A 16,660-nucleotide genomic window follows, 5' to 3' on the forward strand; every position below is an offset into this window, starting at 1 on the left:
TGGTGTCTGTCAGTGCTCATTTAAAAAGTAAGAGAACAAAACAAACCTCCTCTATTAACTGTAATAACTGTATTCATTAACTGTTTTAATCATATTAACTGTGAACTGTTATAACATTGTAATAACTCATATATCTATGAGTCATATATCTACAAGAGTTTCTACAACAGCCTGATCCGGGATGTTTTGTCTTGTCCTGATGCTAGAGTTCTCCAAATCTCAGAATGATTTGAGTGTAGAAGCGTGTCAGCTGACTGTGGATCACGGACTGCAGAACTCCAGACACACGAGCCGATCAGAGAGTACCATCAACAAAGCCAATGTGAGTCTATCCAGTATTGTGTACAAGCATTTAAATTGCAATTAATTTCCTGTAATTCCCATTCAATGCCGTGTGAGACATGGCCAGATCATTTCAAACGGAGAGGGAAGGGTGTTTGCTGTTGATGTATGAACGATCCAAATTTGAGACTGAGCAATTCATCTGTCAAAACTGATTATCATTAAAGTTGTTGATAAATCCACCTTGGTTTTCCTGCCAACCAGGTTTGACTTAAAAAAAAAAAAAAAAAAAAAAGAATAGCCAGGCAATTAGTAATCATTACCTTTTCTGTTGGAAATCTCCAGTGTTTTTTTTCATTCATTTTTATTCACAATTTCTACCCAATAAAATACTTTGACAGATGTGCTGCTAATTGTTAGGTACAGTGTTTATTATTCTTTGTAGAATACTTTGTCTTTAGTTGTAAGTGTTTACATGACTTTTCCAGGTCTAGAAATCACACTTTTAAAGTACTCAGATACTTTCAAAGACTGTGGAAATCCTGGCTCTTCAAAGATAAAAAAAAAAAATTATGAAAATATTTTTGTTTTAATTTATATCATTTCAAGTCATCTAGGGGCCCTTTGGGAGTTTGGTGTGGCCCCCCAGTAATAGAACCATTGTGAGAATCACTGTTTTACTGTGTAAGCTTGAATTTTGTCTCCTCACAGCTGTGCAAAGCACCAAGTCTACCCAATCTATCCCAGAACAGCAGAGGCGCGGAGCAGTACGCTTCAACAAGTACACTTTACCTGACAGATGACGACGCTTCATATACATCCGCATACAGCGATGAGCAGAGGGTAGGGATTCACACAATATTGAATCCGTTTTCTGTTTAATCAGATAACTGAGGGCAGATTTGCAACGTCTGCAAAATTCTGCAAAAGATACATTTCTGCATCTTTACATAATGCTTACGGGCTCATGAGTTATGTATTGTGTAATAATTCTCTCTCACTACTTTAAACATCAACACAAAATAAATAATGTTAATAAACATGAATTAATTCAAAAACCTGTTCTGTGCAGGACAGCAACAGTAGCACAGGGATGGATTGTGGGATCTTTGAAAACACTAGTGTGACCGGAGAAGTAGAGGTTGCCTTTGTTTACAATAACAGGACGTCCTGTTTGGAGATAACTATCAAAGCCTGCAAAAATCTGATGTTTGGAGATATGAAGAAGAAATGTCATCCGTAAGTTGATTTGATGGAGTGCAGGTTTGCTGTGTATTAAAAGACTGTACTGTAAATGTTTGAAAAATGTTAGGAGGACATTGTTGCTGTTACAAATTTGTCTCGTATACGGTTGGCCTGATAAGAAATGTTGTTTCTTTCTGAACAAACAGGTATGTAAAGGTCTGTTTGCTTCCAAAGAAAAACCATGATTATAAGATGAAGACAGCAGTCAAGAGGGGAAATAACCCGGTTTACAATGAAACCTTAACTGTGAGTATTTTCAACCCGAATATACTGGTGAACGTTGATTAACAACAGTGAGTGTTTACCAAAAATAATAATAATAATAAAATAAATAAATGAAAGTGTTATTTTAGTATCACTGAAAAACTATTATAGTTTCTATTACTATTTTGAGTTTATTTATTTTTATTTTTAGATTTTCTATTTAAATTTTAGATAGTGTGTATTTTGTTGTGTCTTTTTATGCCAATATAGTTTTTATTATTATTATAATTTTTTTTAGTGTTAGTTATATTAGTTTTAGTCAAGTTAAACTAAATGAAAATGAGACGTTGCCTTTGGCATCTTGGTGAAATAAAGTAAGTTTAGGGTTTTTATATGTTATTTCATTTCAGTTAATATTTATTTTATTTCAAGTAACATTTTTTTTTTTTAAGTTTTACTTATCGATAATAACCCTGCAATGAAAGTGTACATTAAAGGGGTGAGATAAGCAGACATAAATATTTTTGCAATAAAATATCAAAGTTAGTAAAGTTTGCAATAAGAAATGCAAGTTTACAAACAGATTTCGAGTACAACAGATACTGAGTGAGCAAAATATTATTTGTTATTGTTCTCACAACCTATGAAAATGATTTGAGATTCCACAATCACACAATGAATGTTTACAACCAGAAACAAAACATAAGCAAAGCGTAAAAGACATTTTAATCTTTAATAATCATCGGAATACTGTAGTTTCATAGAATTTAATTTAATTTAATTTAATTTAATTTAATTTAATTTTTTTATTAATTTTATTAATTTAATTTAATTTAATTTATGCCAGCCATTTGTTACAGCATTTATTAATATTTTTAATGTGAATTAATAAAAGTACAACTGTACTTTTATTTAGTTCAGGTTAGCTCAGGTTTTTACGTGTATTCATTCATTTTAAATGTAATTTAGCTGTATTTATTTAAAAGTAATATTTAATTATTTAGACTTTTAATTTTTTTATTTACATAAATAGAAATGCATTGAAAGTGTGACTATATTTTGAGGGTTTTTTTTGTGCTGAACTCTTTGGTTTGTGTTTGCAGTGCGCGCTTGCTGCTGAGCAGCTGGGCAGCAGTGTAGTTCAGGTGTCAGTGTGGCACTCCCGAGGACTCAAGCGGAAGCTCTTTCTGGGCGAGACGCACATCTGTCTGGCAGACTTGTGTCTGGAGAGCACAGACACTCAGCGCTCGGTCTGCAACAAACTCGGTCCAAAGGTAAGATCAGTCAAACTGGACTGACCTCATTAGAACATTATGAAATGATCTGCTCTTAAATGAAGTCTTTAAGTGCTTTCTACTGGGCAAGTTGTATAAGAAGAATGAATTGCATATGCAAACATCTGCTCATGTTCTGAGGTATATCTGCTGAGCTGTTAAATGCTGAAGCTTGTTCTTTTGTAGCAGGGTCATCCACTGGGTGGAGATGTGGAGCTGCTGCTTAAAGCTCAATTCCAGTTCCTGCCACAGATTTACCCACATACAGCCGGTATGAGACTAGCACTCGATTACACACAGCAAAATACGGCCTTTTCTGGGCTTTGTTCTATTCTTAAGTGCTCATTATAAATGCATGCATTTAATCTCTTATTAAACATATATCAGGCCTATTTCAGAATGAAGATATATTAAGTGTAATCCCTCTATCTATATACAGACGTTTTGATTGGAGCAGCAGGACAGCTCAAAGTCATCATCACTGACGTGTCGAAGCTGCTCTCTCTGTCAAAAACAGCTTACATTGAAGGGTGAGTGGACAGTAACTGTGTGTATGAAGCCTGTGACTGTAGTAGCTCCAATAAGCTTACATAAAGAACATTGTTATGGTCACAAAACCAGACATAAAATATAATAGACTTTACTACAAATTATAAAGGAGTTTCATCATTAATAATCAATTGAACGATATTCAGTTATTCTTCTCTCACAGTTGCCCGAATATTGTGCAAACCAAATCATTAGGTTTGCTAAGGTAAATAGTTTTAATGCATAATTTTCAATGTTATATATTATTAGAATAATAGTGTGTATTTAGGATACATAAAATATTTGCTATACATAAAAGTATAGTTGTTATATATAAAATCGTATATATATATATATATATATATATGTGTGTGTGTGTGTGTGTGTGTGCATGTGTGTGTCAGTCATATATACACACACACGTCTTTTATGCACATTATGGTAGTAATATAGTGAGATAGATATAAAAAAAAGGTAGATAATAAAAGGTGTAATTTATTCCTGTGATTGCAAAGCTGAATTTTCAGTCTTCATCCAGTCTTCAGTGTCACATGATCCTTCAGAAATTATTCTTATGTGCTGATTTTATAATATTTCATATTGTTAAAGCCATAATATTTTCAGGTTTCTGTGATGAAAATAATATTTAATAGAACAGCATTTATTTAAATTCGAAATCTGTTGTAATATTATTAATGTAATGCTTAATGTAATATTCTTACAGAGTAAAAAAAAATAAAAAATAAACTTACTGACCTGATTTTTGAACAGTACTGTATAAAAAAAATGACTGTGAATCTGTACTCTCCTTTCCACAAGAATATACAGTAAATGTTGTGCCATAATATTCGAAGGCATATATGGCACATGACTTGATGTTAGGTGCATTAATTGGGTTTTAATGTCTTCTTAGAATCCTTTGCCTTCCTGGAGATCGAGAGCTAGTGCAGAGAACTCCAGCGCTGAAGAAGACTACTGGTTCTGTCCAAATGAACTTCAGCAGATTCACACGTCAGGCGCTCCAGCAGGCCACGCTGCAGCTCAACCTGTGGGAGAAAAACACCTTCAGCCTCACTGACCGTTTACTGAGATCAGCACGACTGGACGGAGGTGAGTTCCCCACACAAAACAGACATTAAAGGTATTTTCCACTAAAAGTTTAACACCTAAATGCGCATGAAATGTACACTCACATGAGATCAAGACTCCAGTTATAGATGTTTGACGTCAGTAGTTGTTTTTTACATCTATAAACGAGCACCAGTAGGCTTCTCTAAAAATAATGTGCCAGCACAAAAAAAATATGGGCTTGTATGTCATTCTGTCTGCTTGTTTTGGCAGAATCGTCATGGCAACGCCTGCAGCAGATGCCAGGAGAGTGGCATGACTTCGTTCTTCCACTTCATGCACATGTCAGCACAAGCATGAGGTCATAACTGAATAACCTGGATCCTTTCCATCAACCCACAGATCCTGGCAGTGACAGTTGTGCTTACAGGCTTACGAAGAACCAGAATCATGACAAACAAATGCCCAGATCGTCTTAAAAGTGCCTTATTCTCATTTCTTCAGACATGATCCATTTTCTTTGTTGTTGTTATATATATATATATATATATATATATATATACAGTATATATTATTTAATTTTCATCATTTCATAACTTATTTAATAAACTAAATATATCCACAACGATGGCATGTGGTGCAGTATTCTGTTCTTAAATAAAACACACCCAGATCTGTTCATCATAAATCTTTATTTCTAATATAATAAACACCTTTTAGGGGAAAATAAATAAATCCATTTGTTGAAGCTTGATAATCGAGTTTATATTACTACTGCTTTATATAATAATAACTCATTTCTATTATACACATAAGTCACACTTTAAAATGTTAACCCAGGGTCAACTAGTTCTTAAACTGGGTTAGTTACTCGGTGCCACAATTCAGCTTCATAACGCAGGGTTAAAAACAATGTCAAAAACACTCCCTCATCTGCCACTGGTTGGTAGTGCACAGTGTGAAAAGCTTATTTGTGTATGGATGATATCAAGTTATATTTCAAACACATGCGCTCAAATTGCTGCAAGTGATTAAAACAGCTGATTTTGATGGTGGAAAATCAAGAATTAATTAACAAGATCATTTGGAGGAAACAAATACATTTAAGACCTTCAGCCTCTGTACAAAAAAAATAAAATACTATTCTATTTTTATGAAAGTGGCACCACATGGTTACAGGTATTACAGAATTTTTTTTTTTCAAAATTGTCATATTCGCCCATTTGCATGTCACTCATAAATCTGAATGTCTAAAAACTCCATTCTTCTGTTGGATATATTTTACATTTGGTCCCACCAGCAGACTAAAGGTGTCTTAACACTACCTGATTTATGCCATTTTTAATAGTTTTAATTAAAATATGAAAAGCTGCTAGCAAGTCTGTGAGAAACTCTCTGCTTAGAGAACCACCAACAGCATACTGTATATCAAAATCCATTTAGATACCTACTGAGATTACAAAAGTCTATTAAACAAATCTTCCTTCATCCCACTGTCATGGCAATAAACATTCAGTAACCAAGTTATAAAAAAAAAATCAGTTTGTATCTAATGTAGGAAATCTAACGATGCATTCGAACATGATCCAAAATATATATATAAAAAAGTATCACTTAAATATGAATATCTTCACAAAAAAAAGAAAATCTAATACGATCATCATTTGGGTCAGGACAGAATTCAATAAATGAATCTGTAGTCATTAGTAAAGAAGAAAAGTACATCTACCCATAAACCTTAAATAACCCAAAGACTGAATAAATAAACACTATAACAAATAACCTGGCAATACAGAATATATTCAACATGAATGAAAGAGTTTTAATATAAGACAATACATACAATTACGATTATACTGCCAAGTCTTGTGCTGAGTGGATCATTGACAAGAAAAGGGGGCGAAAAAAGTACAACCACTTATTACAACCCAAAACTAATTAAAACTATATTTTGGCCAGATTATTGAATTGCAAACACATATTTAACAAAAGGGGGATGTATTGTTGGCACGTGTGTTTAAATATTATATAGTTTCATATTTTAATGGCAAAAGCAGACTTCAGTACATTCTGTGAAACTGGTGTGCATTTGTGAAATTGGTAATATTTTACAATAAGGCTGTATACGTTAGCGCTAGTTAACACAATTAACTGAACAATTTATTAATCTTGGATAATGTTAATTACTATATATACTGTATAAATAAACATTAAGAGTCATCACTGATTAGCATTACAAACCAAGAATGAACAAATGACCAAACATTAATAAATGATGTTAAAAATGTTCATGATTCCTCATACATTAACTAATGCTACAGTATAGAACCTTACTGTAAAATATTACCGTTAAATTCGATGTACACCACTAAGGGGTAAACATATCTGTGTTTATGTATATTAACCGTAATGACAAAAGTGTGCATTTTTAGTGCATGTTGAACCAGTGTTCATATCAAACGAATCAAATCTGTTGTATTACTGTGTGCGTGTACGGTACATGTGCGCAGGTTGTGCCTCTTGCATTGACCACTCCGACATAGGGAACGAAAGAAAACGGACAAGGGCTTTGAGACTCATTTCCTCCCTCCCTCCCAAAGTTTCCTGGTCCGGATATTTTATAAGGCCTCAAACTCATCAATCCTCTGTTTAGTGTTGCCCTGGCGGATCTGCCGGAGAGTTTTGTATTTGTCTCGGCCGGCGCGCATGTTCTCTGTGTGCAACAGGTCGTTCGGAGTCTTCTTGGTGTCGTCACGAGCTTGGGACAACTCTGATGTCAGAGCCTATAAAGAAGATAATGTCAGAAATTTAGTGATGATGCTTTGATCCGTGACTTTAGAGAGCGATTAGAGCTGAATCCATGTGATTTTGACTAATAGGACTTCAAACAATCACAGTCCCAACCCAAATGTGTTTGGATTAACAACCTGGAACATTGTTGTTTAGGCCTATGTCAGCCCCTAAACCCATTCAGAACAACTGGATATCTAGTTGATAACATTCTTATTGATCTATAGTTCCCTCTGATGTAGGTTAGGAATGTGTTACGGTTGGGGTTTGGGGAAGGGATAGTGTTTGAACTGTTCTGGGATAATTGTGTTTGGACTGTTTGATATTTCAGGAACATGACCTACTTGGCAAAATCACATTGACCATTCCTAACCCTAATTATTAACTAACCCTACAGGCAGAGGGAAATTATAGGTTTATAAGTCAAGCCCCAGCCCGAGCCTAAATCCTAAACCTAATCCTATTTCCAAAATCTGTTTGGTTGATAAGAGTGTTGCCCAGGACCAACAAAGATCTGTTAGCGGTACAACAGTTAATTCTATGAGACAAAGTAGGACATGTTTCATGTTTATAGACATCCCTGGTGCTAGACAACTAACTATTCATCTCAACCAAGAATAGCTCTAGGTCTATCCAACCCTAAACCTAACCCCAACGTTCCCCTAAAGATAAAGGCAAATTGCTAATAGATGTTGTTTTAGGACAGGGGTTAATCATTCCTACTCACAGAGAGCTATATTAGCCACTTTCTGACACAGTAGTTCTGGTACTCCCCAAGAAGGCTTAGAGCCCTGAAGTGGACCTACACACCTGAAGAGACTTTGTTCTCTTGCATTTGCACCTACAATGGGAACCCAGCTATGATGATAGAGGATGGCAGGATCAGAGCCACACTTTTATAACTCTCTGGATACTTTTGTTGGTTTTATGTTATTTACATGGGAGTTAGAAATCAAACAAATCAACTGACAACTGACACCTTATGTGCAAGTATTTACTCAATCAATTCCTGATTAGTTCCTTCAGTGGGATAGGGGCTATTCCTACCGAGTCTAGATTCAATTTTTTTACGTAAACCCAAAGATCTTGACGAGCTGGTTCAGGGACTACCATTAGATCTAAATTCTGCAGGAAAGTGGATCTCCATGAGTCAGAATGAGTAACCCTGTTCTAGGCCCTAAGCCTAAAATCAGAGGGCAATGACAGGTTAATAGGAATGTTGTTTAGGGTAGGGGTATTCAGCCCTGCTCTTTGAGACACGCTGTCCCTCTGAGTTTAGGTCCAACCCTGATCAAACACACCTGAACCATCTAACCAAGACTTTCAAGATTGCAGTCCCTTGTCTGGGACCAATAAGGTATAAGACGTTACAGGAAGGTATCTATCTAGAGTGCAGGAACTGTTTAATTCCGATGCCAACAAACCTGGTAAAGACTTTGATTTTAAAGACTTGATTAGTTGGCTTATTGGTGTTGGACTAAAGTAAATGAAGGCACAGAACAGGGGGATCAAACTCACTGTCCTGCAGAGTTTAGCTCTGGGGTGTTCAAACCTGTTCCTAGAGGGCCACTGTCCTGCAGAGAGATCTGAACCAGCTAATCAAGTCTTCAGACTCACTAGAAACTTCCAGGCAAGCGTGTTGAAGCTAATTGGAGCTAATCTCTGCAGGACTTTGGCCCTCCAGAAGCAGGATTGGACACACCTGGGCTGTATCCGAAATCACCCCCTATAACCCTTAAATAGGGCACTATTTGGGGGGGACAGCCATTTGTAGTGGTGTCCGAAACCATAGTGGACGTTCTCGAGTGCACTCATTCAGTCCCACAATGCACCGTAAAAACGAGTGTGCAACAGTTGCATGCTCAATGGCTAGAGAATACCCATAATGCACTGTGAGAGTCGCCCGCCGAATTGACGCGTCGCGCCAGAAGATGGCGCCCGCTCTGAATCATCCATCATCCATTCATTTCACAAAACGCTCGTCCATGGCGTACAGCGTAACATGATACAAGTATAAATTCATTGTAAATTGATTATTAAATTGTTGAACTAGGGTTTATACATAATTTCCATGACAGAGTTTAAGATAAATCATTTCATCTTACTACTTGAGCTGCCAGCTTGCCAGTTTCAAATGATTATTAAACAGCAAGCACAAACTATGCAAAAGCGGCAGTCCTTCTGGTGCACTCAGTGTCCAAATTTTCATTCACTCCTTCTGAACTGAATTAGTGGACTAATGTAGCGAATAGTGAATGAGGGTATAGGGGGTGATTTCGGATAAGGCCCTGGTTTAGCTCCAACCCTAATTAAACATACCATAACCAGCTAATAGAACAGTAGCCCTTCAGGAGTGGAATTTGGCACGTGTGCACAAGAACAAAACTCTGCAGGAAGGTAGCTTTACAGGGGCTGTATTACAGAAACACTTAAACTCTAGAATATCATTTAATATGATCGATTATGAATACACACTATTATGTGTTCAATAATCATATTGATTTCAGTAATAACCCAAGGCCAGGGCTCCTCGAAGGCTACCCTCCTGCACAGTTTAGCTCCAACTCTAATCAAACACACTTGGACCAGTTCATCAAGGTGTTCAGGATTACTTGAAAATAACAGGCAGGTGTGTTGGAGCAAAGTTGGGGGCAGGGTTGGCCCCCAGTGCCCTAAGCTCTAATATGGAGACTAGGAAAGTTCAACCAGTTGATACTGCAATGTTATACTTACAACATACCAGAACCAGCTAATAGAACAGTAGCCCTTCAGGAGTGGAATTTGGCACGTGTGCACAAGAACAAAACTCTGCAGGAAGGTAGCTTTACAGGAGCTGTATTACAGAAACACCTAAACTCTAGAATATCATCTAATATGATCTATTATGAATACACACTATTATGTGTTCAATAATCATATTCATTTCAGTAATAACCCAAGGCCAGGGCTCCTCAAAGGCTACCCTCCTGCACAGTTTAGCTCCAACTCTAATCAAACACACTTGGACCAGTTCATCAAGGTGTTCAGGATTACTTGAAAATAACAGGCAGGTGTGTTGGAGCAAAGTTGGGGGCAGGGTTGGCCCCCAGTGCCCTAAGCTCTAATATGGAGACTAGGAAAGTTCAACCAGTTGATACTGCAATGTTATACTTACCAACAGCTGTTTCTGAACTCGTTCATTCTTCTCGGCCTCAGTGATTCGCTGTTCTTCATAGCGGTGGTCATTGATACCACCTGTCTGCAGGTCTGCACTGTAGCTACTGTTGCTCTCCCCATCTTCAAACTCATTCTCATCAGGTTCATATGCAGGTGGTGGTGGAGGGAGAGGCGGCGTCGTCATCACCGTGTGAAGCTCCTCGCGGGTCTTCACCAGGTCATGTTGGGCCTCTTGTGCCTGGAAGAACACAGTCCAACACCACAAAGATCAGACTACCAATCCAATTATTGAAGAACTCAAGAATTCACCACAGCTATGGATAAACAGAGAGCTTTTGGACAAATCTGCAGGAATGCAAACTCATCAGGGGTAAAAAAGGTGATATCCCCATTTCCAGTATGGGTTTATGTCTTACTCTGTTCTGCCATGTCATAGCTTCCTCCTCTTTGCGTTTTTTGGCTTCCTCAAGGAGTGCAATACGAGCAGTATGTTCTGCCAGCTCAGCAGCCTGAGAGAGATGAATGGGGAGGATTTTTAATGGGAAAAAAATAACTTATGAAGGCAAAGTAATTTAAGAGAAAGTGTGTTGGGCTCTCACCAGTTGTTCCTGACTCTTCAGCTGATCCTGGGCTTGACGGGCCAGTTCCTCCTTTGCGAACAGTGCTGCTTGCCTCTCTGCCTCCAATCTTGCGGCCTCCTCCTCTGCCAGCCTCCGTTCACGATCCAGCTGCATGGCCCTCTGCATCTGCTCCTGCAGGTCTGAAAACATGCATCCCGATTTAATTTAAAAGAGTAACTATTGATACATCTTAAGAAGAAGTTTCAGTCCCTGTAATTATTCTACTTTGAAGGGATAGTTCATCCAAAAATTCAAAATATGTCATCATTTACTCACTCTCATGTCCTTACAAATACTGTATGACCTTTTTCCCTTGGAACAAATGAGAAATCCGTACAATGAAAGTGGATGGGAACCAAGGGCTGTCAATTTCCAGAAAGGCCCAATGAAGCACCATAAAGGTACTTATGACCCTTTCACTAAATTACAAATTATGTGAAGCCATACAATAGCTTTGTGTGAAGAGCAGTTGATATTCACTGAACTCTTGCTTGACAGCTGTGGACACCATTTCACTTTCATTGTATGTAAACAGAGAAGCTTGGACTTTCTGCTTCATATAATTCCTTTTGTGCTCCATGGAAAAAAAAGTCATATAGGCCCCAAAAGACTTAAGAATGAGCACACGGTGACAGAATTTTCCTTTAAGCTGATGAAAAAGGCAGAAATTATGTAATATTGTGACAGAGCTCATAAACGGACATTCAGAAAGCTTGTTGGACTGTGCATAGTCAGAGATTGCTATGAATGGCCACAAGATTCAGTAACATTATTCAATCCAGAATAACAACACACATTTTACTGTTTCCATGACAAAAACAAAGAATAAATATATTTTTTTTTAAATTTCTGAATGAAAAAGATCCTTGCTTAAAAATGAAGACTTATACTGAATATCAGAAAGGCAAGCTTTGTGGCAAACACAAAAGAAACATGACATGCGAACAGCGGAGACAGTGTAACAGGTGCAGTATGACACCATCTTGTGTTTGTATTGCCAGTCAAATGGTATTGTCAGCTTGAGCACATTCATGATCAAAGTATAATATCTCTGCTTTACAGAGTAACAAGCTAAAAGGTTACATAAACTGAAAAGACCAAAGTGACTGTATTTAGTCTGTATTTACATAAACTGAAAAGACCAAAGTGACTGTATTTAGTCTGTATTTACATAAACTGAAAAGACCAAAGTGACTGTATTTAATCTTTTCTGAAATAAAAATATATAAACATGATAAAGCTTGACATTTTCCTCACATTCTAAAGATTTCATATGTTGGCTGTTTTATCTGGATATGTGAATGCATGAAATACAATCATCCTGCATTAGACATGAAAATATTTGAAATCAAATCAAAATAAGATTGTTTCTTATATTTTTCTAATTAAAATCAAACACGCTGGACCCTGACGCCTTACCCTTTTCTGCTTTTTTGGTCTTCTCCTCAAACTGGTACAGTCGCATCATCAGATCCTGTTTCTCCTTCTCCATCTGCTCTTTCTCTATCTCTATGGCCTCTCGTCTCTTCTTCTCACCGTCCAGCTGAGCTCTGTAGATAAGACACAACAACAGAGATGCACAGTGATGTCGCTCTATACCCATACCAAAAGTCATCTCTCATTCTGACCTGCCAAGGGAGACTATGTTAAAGTGGTCATATATTACAAAACTCAATTTTCCCTGCTCATAGTCTGATGTTCATTATTCAAAGCTCCCTGACCAGCTGCACAAACAGCTTCTTCAGAGATCTTACATAAACTGAAAAGACCAAAGTGACTGTATTTAGTCTGTATTTACATAAACTGAAAAGACCAAAGTGACTGTATTTAATCTTTTCTGAAATAAAAATATATAAACATGATAAAGCTTGACATTTTCCTCACATTCTAAAGATTTCATATGTTGGCTGTTTTATCTGGATATGTGAATGCATGAAATACAATCATCCTGCATTAGACATGAAAATATTTGAAATCAAATCAAAATAAGATTGTTTCTTATATTTTTCTAATTAAAATCAAACACGCTGGACCCTGACGCCTTACCCTTTTCTGCTTTTTTGGTCTTCTCCTCAAACTGGTACAGTCGCATCATCAGATCCTGTTTCTCCTTCTCCATCTGCTCTTTCTCTATCTCTATGGCCTCTCGTCTCTTCTTCTCACCGTCCAGCTGAGCTCTGTAGATAAGACACAACAACAGAGATGCACAGTGATGTCGCTCTATACCCATACCAAAAGTCATCTCTCATTCTGACCTGCCAAGGGAGACTATGTTAAAGTGGTCATATATTACAAAACTCAATTTTCCCTGCTCATAGTCTGATGTTCATTATTCAAAGCTCCCTGACCAGCTGCACAAACAGCTTCTTCAGAGATCTTTATGGTTTCATGATGTCACAAACATGAGTAGATTGACATACGACCACTCACTCGGCCCACCCTGATCGGCAGCAATGTGAACTTTGATCAGCCAATCACAACACAAAAACTGTTTAAATGCCAGCCATTTGGAAAGTATTTTGCAACAACAAACCAACTGGAGTTGAATAAAGGCAAAACAAAACAAAACACAAAACAAAACAACAAAAAAACTAAACAAAAACACAAAATACAACACAAAACAAAACACACAAAACAACAAAAAACAAAGCAAAGCAAAACAAAACACAAAACAACACAAAATAAAACAACAGAATACAACAAAAAACAAAGCAAAACACAAAAAACAAAACAAAACACACAAAGCAAAACAAAAACACAAAACAAAACAACAAAACACAAAAAAAACTAAAACAAAACAAAACAACCAAACACACAAAACACGAAACAAAACAAAATTCAATTCATATCAGGCTTTGGCAAGCCAAAGTTTCTAGTTAAGAAATAGGATGCTACACAAGTGTAGAATATGGTCTCTTTTATATAGTGCAGCATCTGCTGATGAGACAAAATCAGTCCTCACGTCACCATGGTGATTCATTCTCACCTCTCCATCTGTTTGTGTTGTTTCTCCTCTCGAGCCTGTGCTTTCATCTGCTGCACCTCGATGGTGTCCGGCTTCCTGCGGCGCATGTAAAGCTCATGGTTCCCCATACACAGCTGTAGGATACGTTTATTAATGCGCAACCGCGGGGAGTAGAACACAAAATCCTGCAGAGTTAAGAAGGAAGAGACAAGATATGTAGATGCAGGGGTTATAAACCATTCAATTTATTGATCTTTGATCAGACTGATAACTCTGTGTATTTATATAATAAAGTCCTGTGATAATGTAAATGTAAAACCTAAAGAAAGCTGTTGTTCTGAGCAGCCGTAGACAGACCGGCTCTGACGCACAGAGATAATGCTCTATGAAGGCCAGCCTGTCACAGGACACTGACTGGTGTTTATCAGCCAAAACAGCCCTGCTAAAACTAATGACTCTGCAGACGTTACAGTAATTTAGTGTTTGTGTCAAAACACAGCTGAAGCAGTTCCTAAAAAGCATCTCACCATCTTTTTGTCATGTTTGTGATTGTAATTTCGGTGTTGTTTCAGTGTCATTTATACACTCTAATAGTATTTATAATAGTGCTGTGCTGAATATCCTTAATCTAATTGTTGTTCCCATTCAAAAATGGCCAGCTTTTTAAAATGACCTCCAAATCTTGAATTCAATCTTTTTGTCAATTTGTTTACTTTTGATTAGCACAAGTTTTCATTTATTCAACATTTCTAATTAAGCGATATTTCTAATTCTAATTAAGTTTTTTTTTTAAATATATTTTATTTTAGCTTTATTTCAATTAACAATAATAATTTAATCATTTTAGTTTTAATGAACAATAACAACACTGTCACATTGATATAGTGTGGTCCAAAAGTCTGAGACCACCAGTTAAGAAGCGATTTAGCATTTTTCTTATTTAACATGTATTATTATTATTACAAATTAATCACCATAACAGAACCTTTTAGAGAAGCTGAAATAAAAACTATCTGGTATGAGACCCTTTTTGAGTAAAACCTGATAATTATGTTATCCAGCATGATGTCTAAAGTTTTTAAAGAGCATCTTGTGCTTCAACAACATTTTGTACAAAGTTGTTGTGCTCAATGTCTCAAATTTACAAATGTAAATTTACCTACAAATGGTGCAGATAAGGACATGTTTTTCATCATAACACTACTTAAATCCTAAAGCTGTTTAAATTGGATTTTGTATCCCAAATGTAATCCTAGATGTTCAAACATTGGTGTGACAAAACTGTTTGTATATTAGAGTGGAATAAAACAAGTTTTATTCTCGTCGAAGCAGTTTTTCAGTTTCAGGTGGGACTGTGAGGTATGAAGGCGGCTTGTGTCACAATCATAGTTTCACTTACTGGAGCTTTTTTATCGATAGGCTTGATGGTAAACTTCTTATCGTTGAAGGAAATGTTTCTTATTTCACTCCAGGGGAATCCAATTTTCGGAGAGAGTCTGTAAAGACAATGATAAAATCATGAGAAGTGTTCTATATTCATTCCAAACATACAGTCACGCAAGACAAACACTGTAGGGTGGATGAAACATGAAAACCCTATTTGAAAAACGTGGATGACAACGATCAGATCTCTGGTTGCTGATTGAGCAAAAATCTAAATATTAGCACTGAGATGGGTTTGTAATGCAGTGAGAATGTTGTAGCACAGGCATGACGGTCCAACGCTGAGATACTCAAGGAATGTAAAGACAAGGTCGGGCCTGTGATTAACGTGAGCGGATGACTTCATCGCAGTGAGGAGTGTGCCGTGTGATCTCTTTGTGGAGCTCATGGGAGTGGCGTTACAACTACGCCTTCTAACGTGCATGTCACACCGTCTCGGTGAGTAGCTGAGAGAACACAAAGCTACCGCGGCCCTCCTCGCATGACACACCACAAACGTTCCCTAAAACCAAATGGTTAAAATAATTAATGATGGTAATAAAAATGGTATGTAACATTGTAACTCATTCAATTGTTCTTTTTTATTTTTATTAAATAATCTTTAAAAAAAAGAAATAAATTCATAATGCTAACCATATTTTAACAGTAACACTTTACAATAAGGTCACATTAGATAACATTAGTTATTGCGTTAACAATGAGCAGTACCTTTGTTACAGTATTAATTCATCTTCACATTCATTCATTGTTAACTAATTTCCATTAAATATTGTCCACAGATACAACTTTTGATTTGAATAATGTGTTAGTAAATGTTGAAACTGACATAGATGAATAAATGCTTTCGAAGTATTTTTCATTGGCTACGTTTACATGCAAATTTTTGGTTCAATCGGACTGAATTCATTCCGATTGATGAATCTGAATGTAGTGTTTACAATGCACGCTAAATAAAGTGATTGGGTTGATGTGCGCGTTTATGTGTCACAAGCGTCAAATCGGAAATTTTTTTTTTTTGACATGCGCACACTGCACAAATATAGAGTTTCTCACTGTTTGCACATAATAACCACTCTCCTACACGG

The 16,660-nt window shown here is 36.7% G+C and overlaps 2 protein-coding genes across 3 annotated transcripts in view; one reads left to right on the forward strand and one right to left on the reverse strand.

Annotated features, from left to right (window-relative positions):
* Positions 1-5,177, forward strand: part of LOC107733307 (synaptotagmin-like protein 3) — a 9,159-nt gene extending 3,982 nt beyond the window's left edge. The window contains exons 6-15 of the mRNA XM_016544877.1: positions 1-27; positions 207-322; positions 994-1,125; positions 1,355-1,521; positions 1,674-1,773; positions 2,835-3,005; positions 3,192-3,276; positions 3,445-3,535; positions 4,447-4,643; positions 4,875-5,177. The exon at positions 1-27 is cut by the window's left edge and continues 46 nt beyond it. Of these exons, the coding sequence (XP_016400363.1) occupies positions 1-27; positions 207-322; positions 994-1,125; positions 1,355-1,521; positions 1,674-1,773; positions 2,835-3,005; positions 3,192-3,276; positions 3,445-3,535; positions 4,447-4,643; positions 4,875-4,969 (1,181 nt within the window). The 3' untranslated portion in view covers positions 4,970-5,177. The remainder of the gene's footprint in view (positions 28-206; positions 323-993; positions 1,126-1,354; positions 1,522-1,673; positions 1,774-2,834; positions 3,006-3,191; positions 3,277-3,444; positions 3,536-4,446; positions 4,644-4,874) is intronic.
* Positions 5,178-6,400: 1,223 nt separating this feature from the next.
* LOC107733309 (ezrin-like) overlaps positions 6,401-16,660 on the reverse strand; it is a 27,772-nt gene continuing 17,512 nt past the window's right edge. The window contains exons 7-13 of one of the 2 annotated variants that reach the window (XM_016544879.1): positions 15,532-15,628; positions 14,154-14,317; positions 13,214-13,344; positions 11,147-11,307; positions 10,964-11,056; positions 10,546-10,785; positions 6,401-7,384 (exon numbers count right to left, since the gene is read on the reverse strand). In XM_016544879.1, coding sequence (XP_016400365.1) covers positions 7,220-7,384; positions 10,546-10,785; positions 10,964-11,056; positions 11,147-11,307; positions 13,214-13,344; positions 14,154-14,317; positions 15,532-15,628 — 1,051 coding nt within the window. In that variant the 3' untranslated portion in view covers positions 6,401-7,219. The remainder of the gene's footprint in view (positions 7,385-10,545; positions 10,786-10,963; positions 11,057-11,146; positions 11,308-13,213; positions 13,345-14,153; positions 14,318-15,531; positions 15,629-16,660) is intronic. The other variant, XM_016544878.1, reaches the window with a different exon arrangement.

Source organism: Sinocyclocheilus rhinocerous, unplaced genomic scaffold (assembly GCF_001515625.1).
Source record: "Sinocyclocheilus rhinocerous isolate Xijiao unplaced genomic scaffold, SAMN03320098_v1.1 scaffold3963, whole genome shotgun sequence".
Classification (NCBI taxonomy): Eukaryota; Metazoa; Chordata; class Actinopteri; order Cypriniformes; family Cyprinidae; genus Sinocyclocheilus; species Sinocyclocheilus rhinocerous.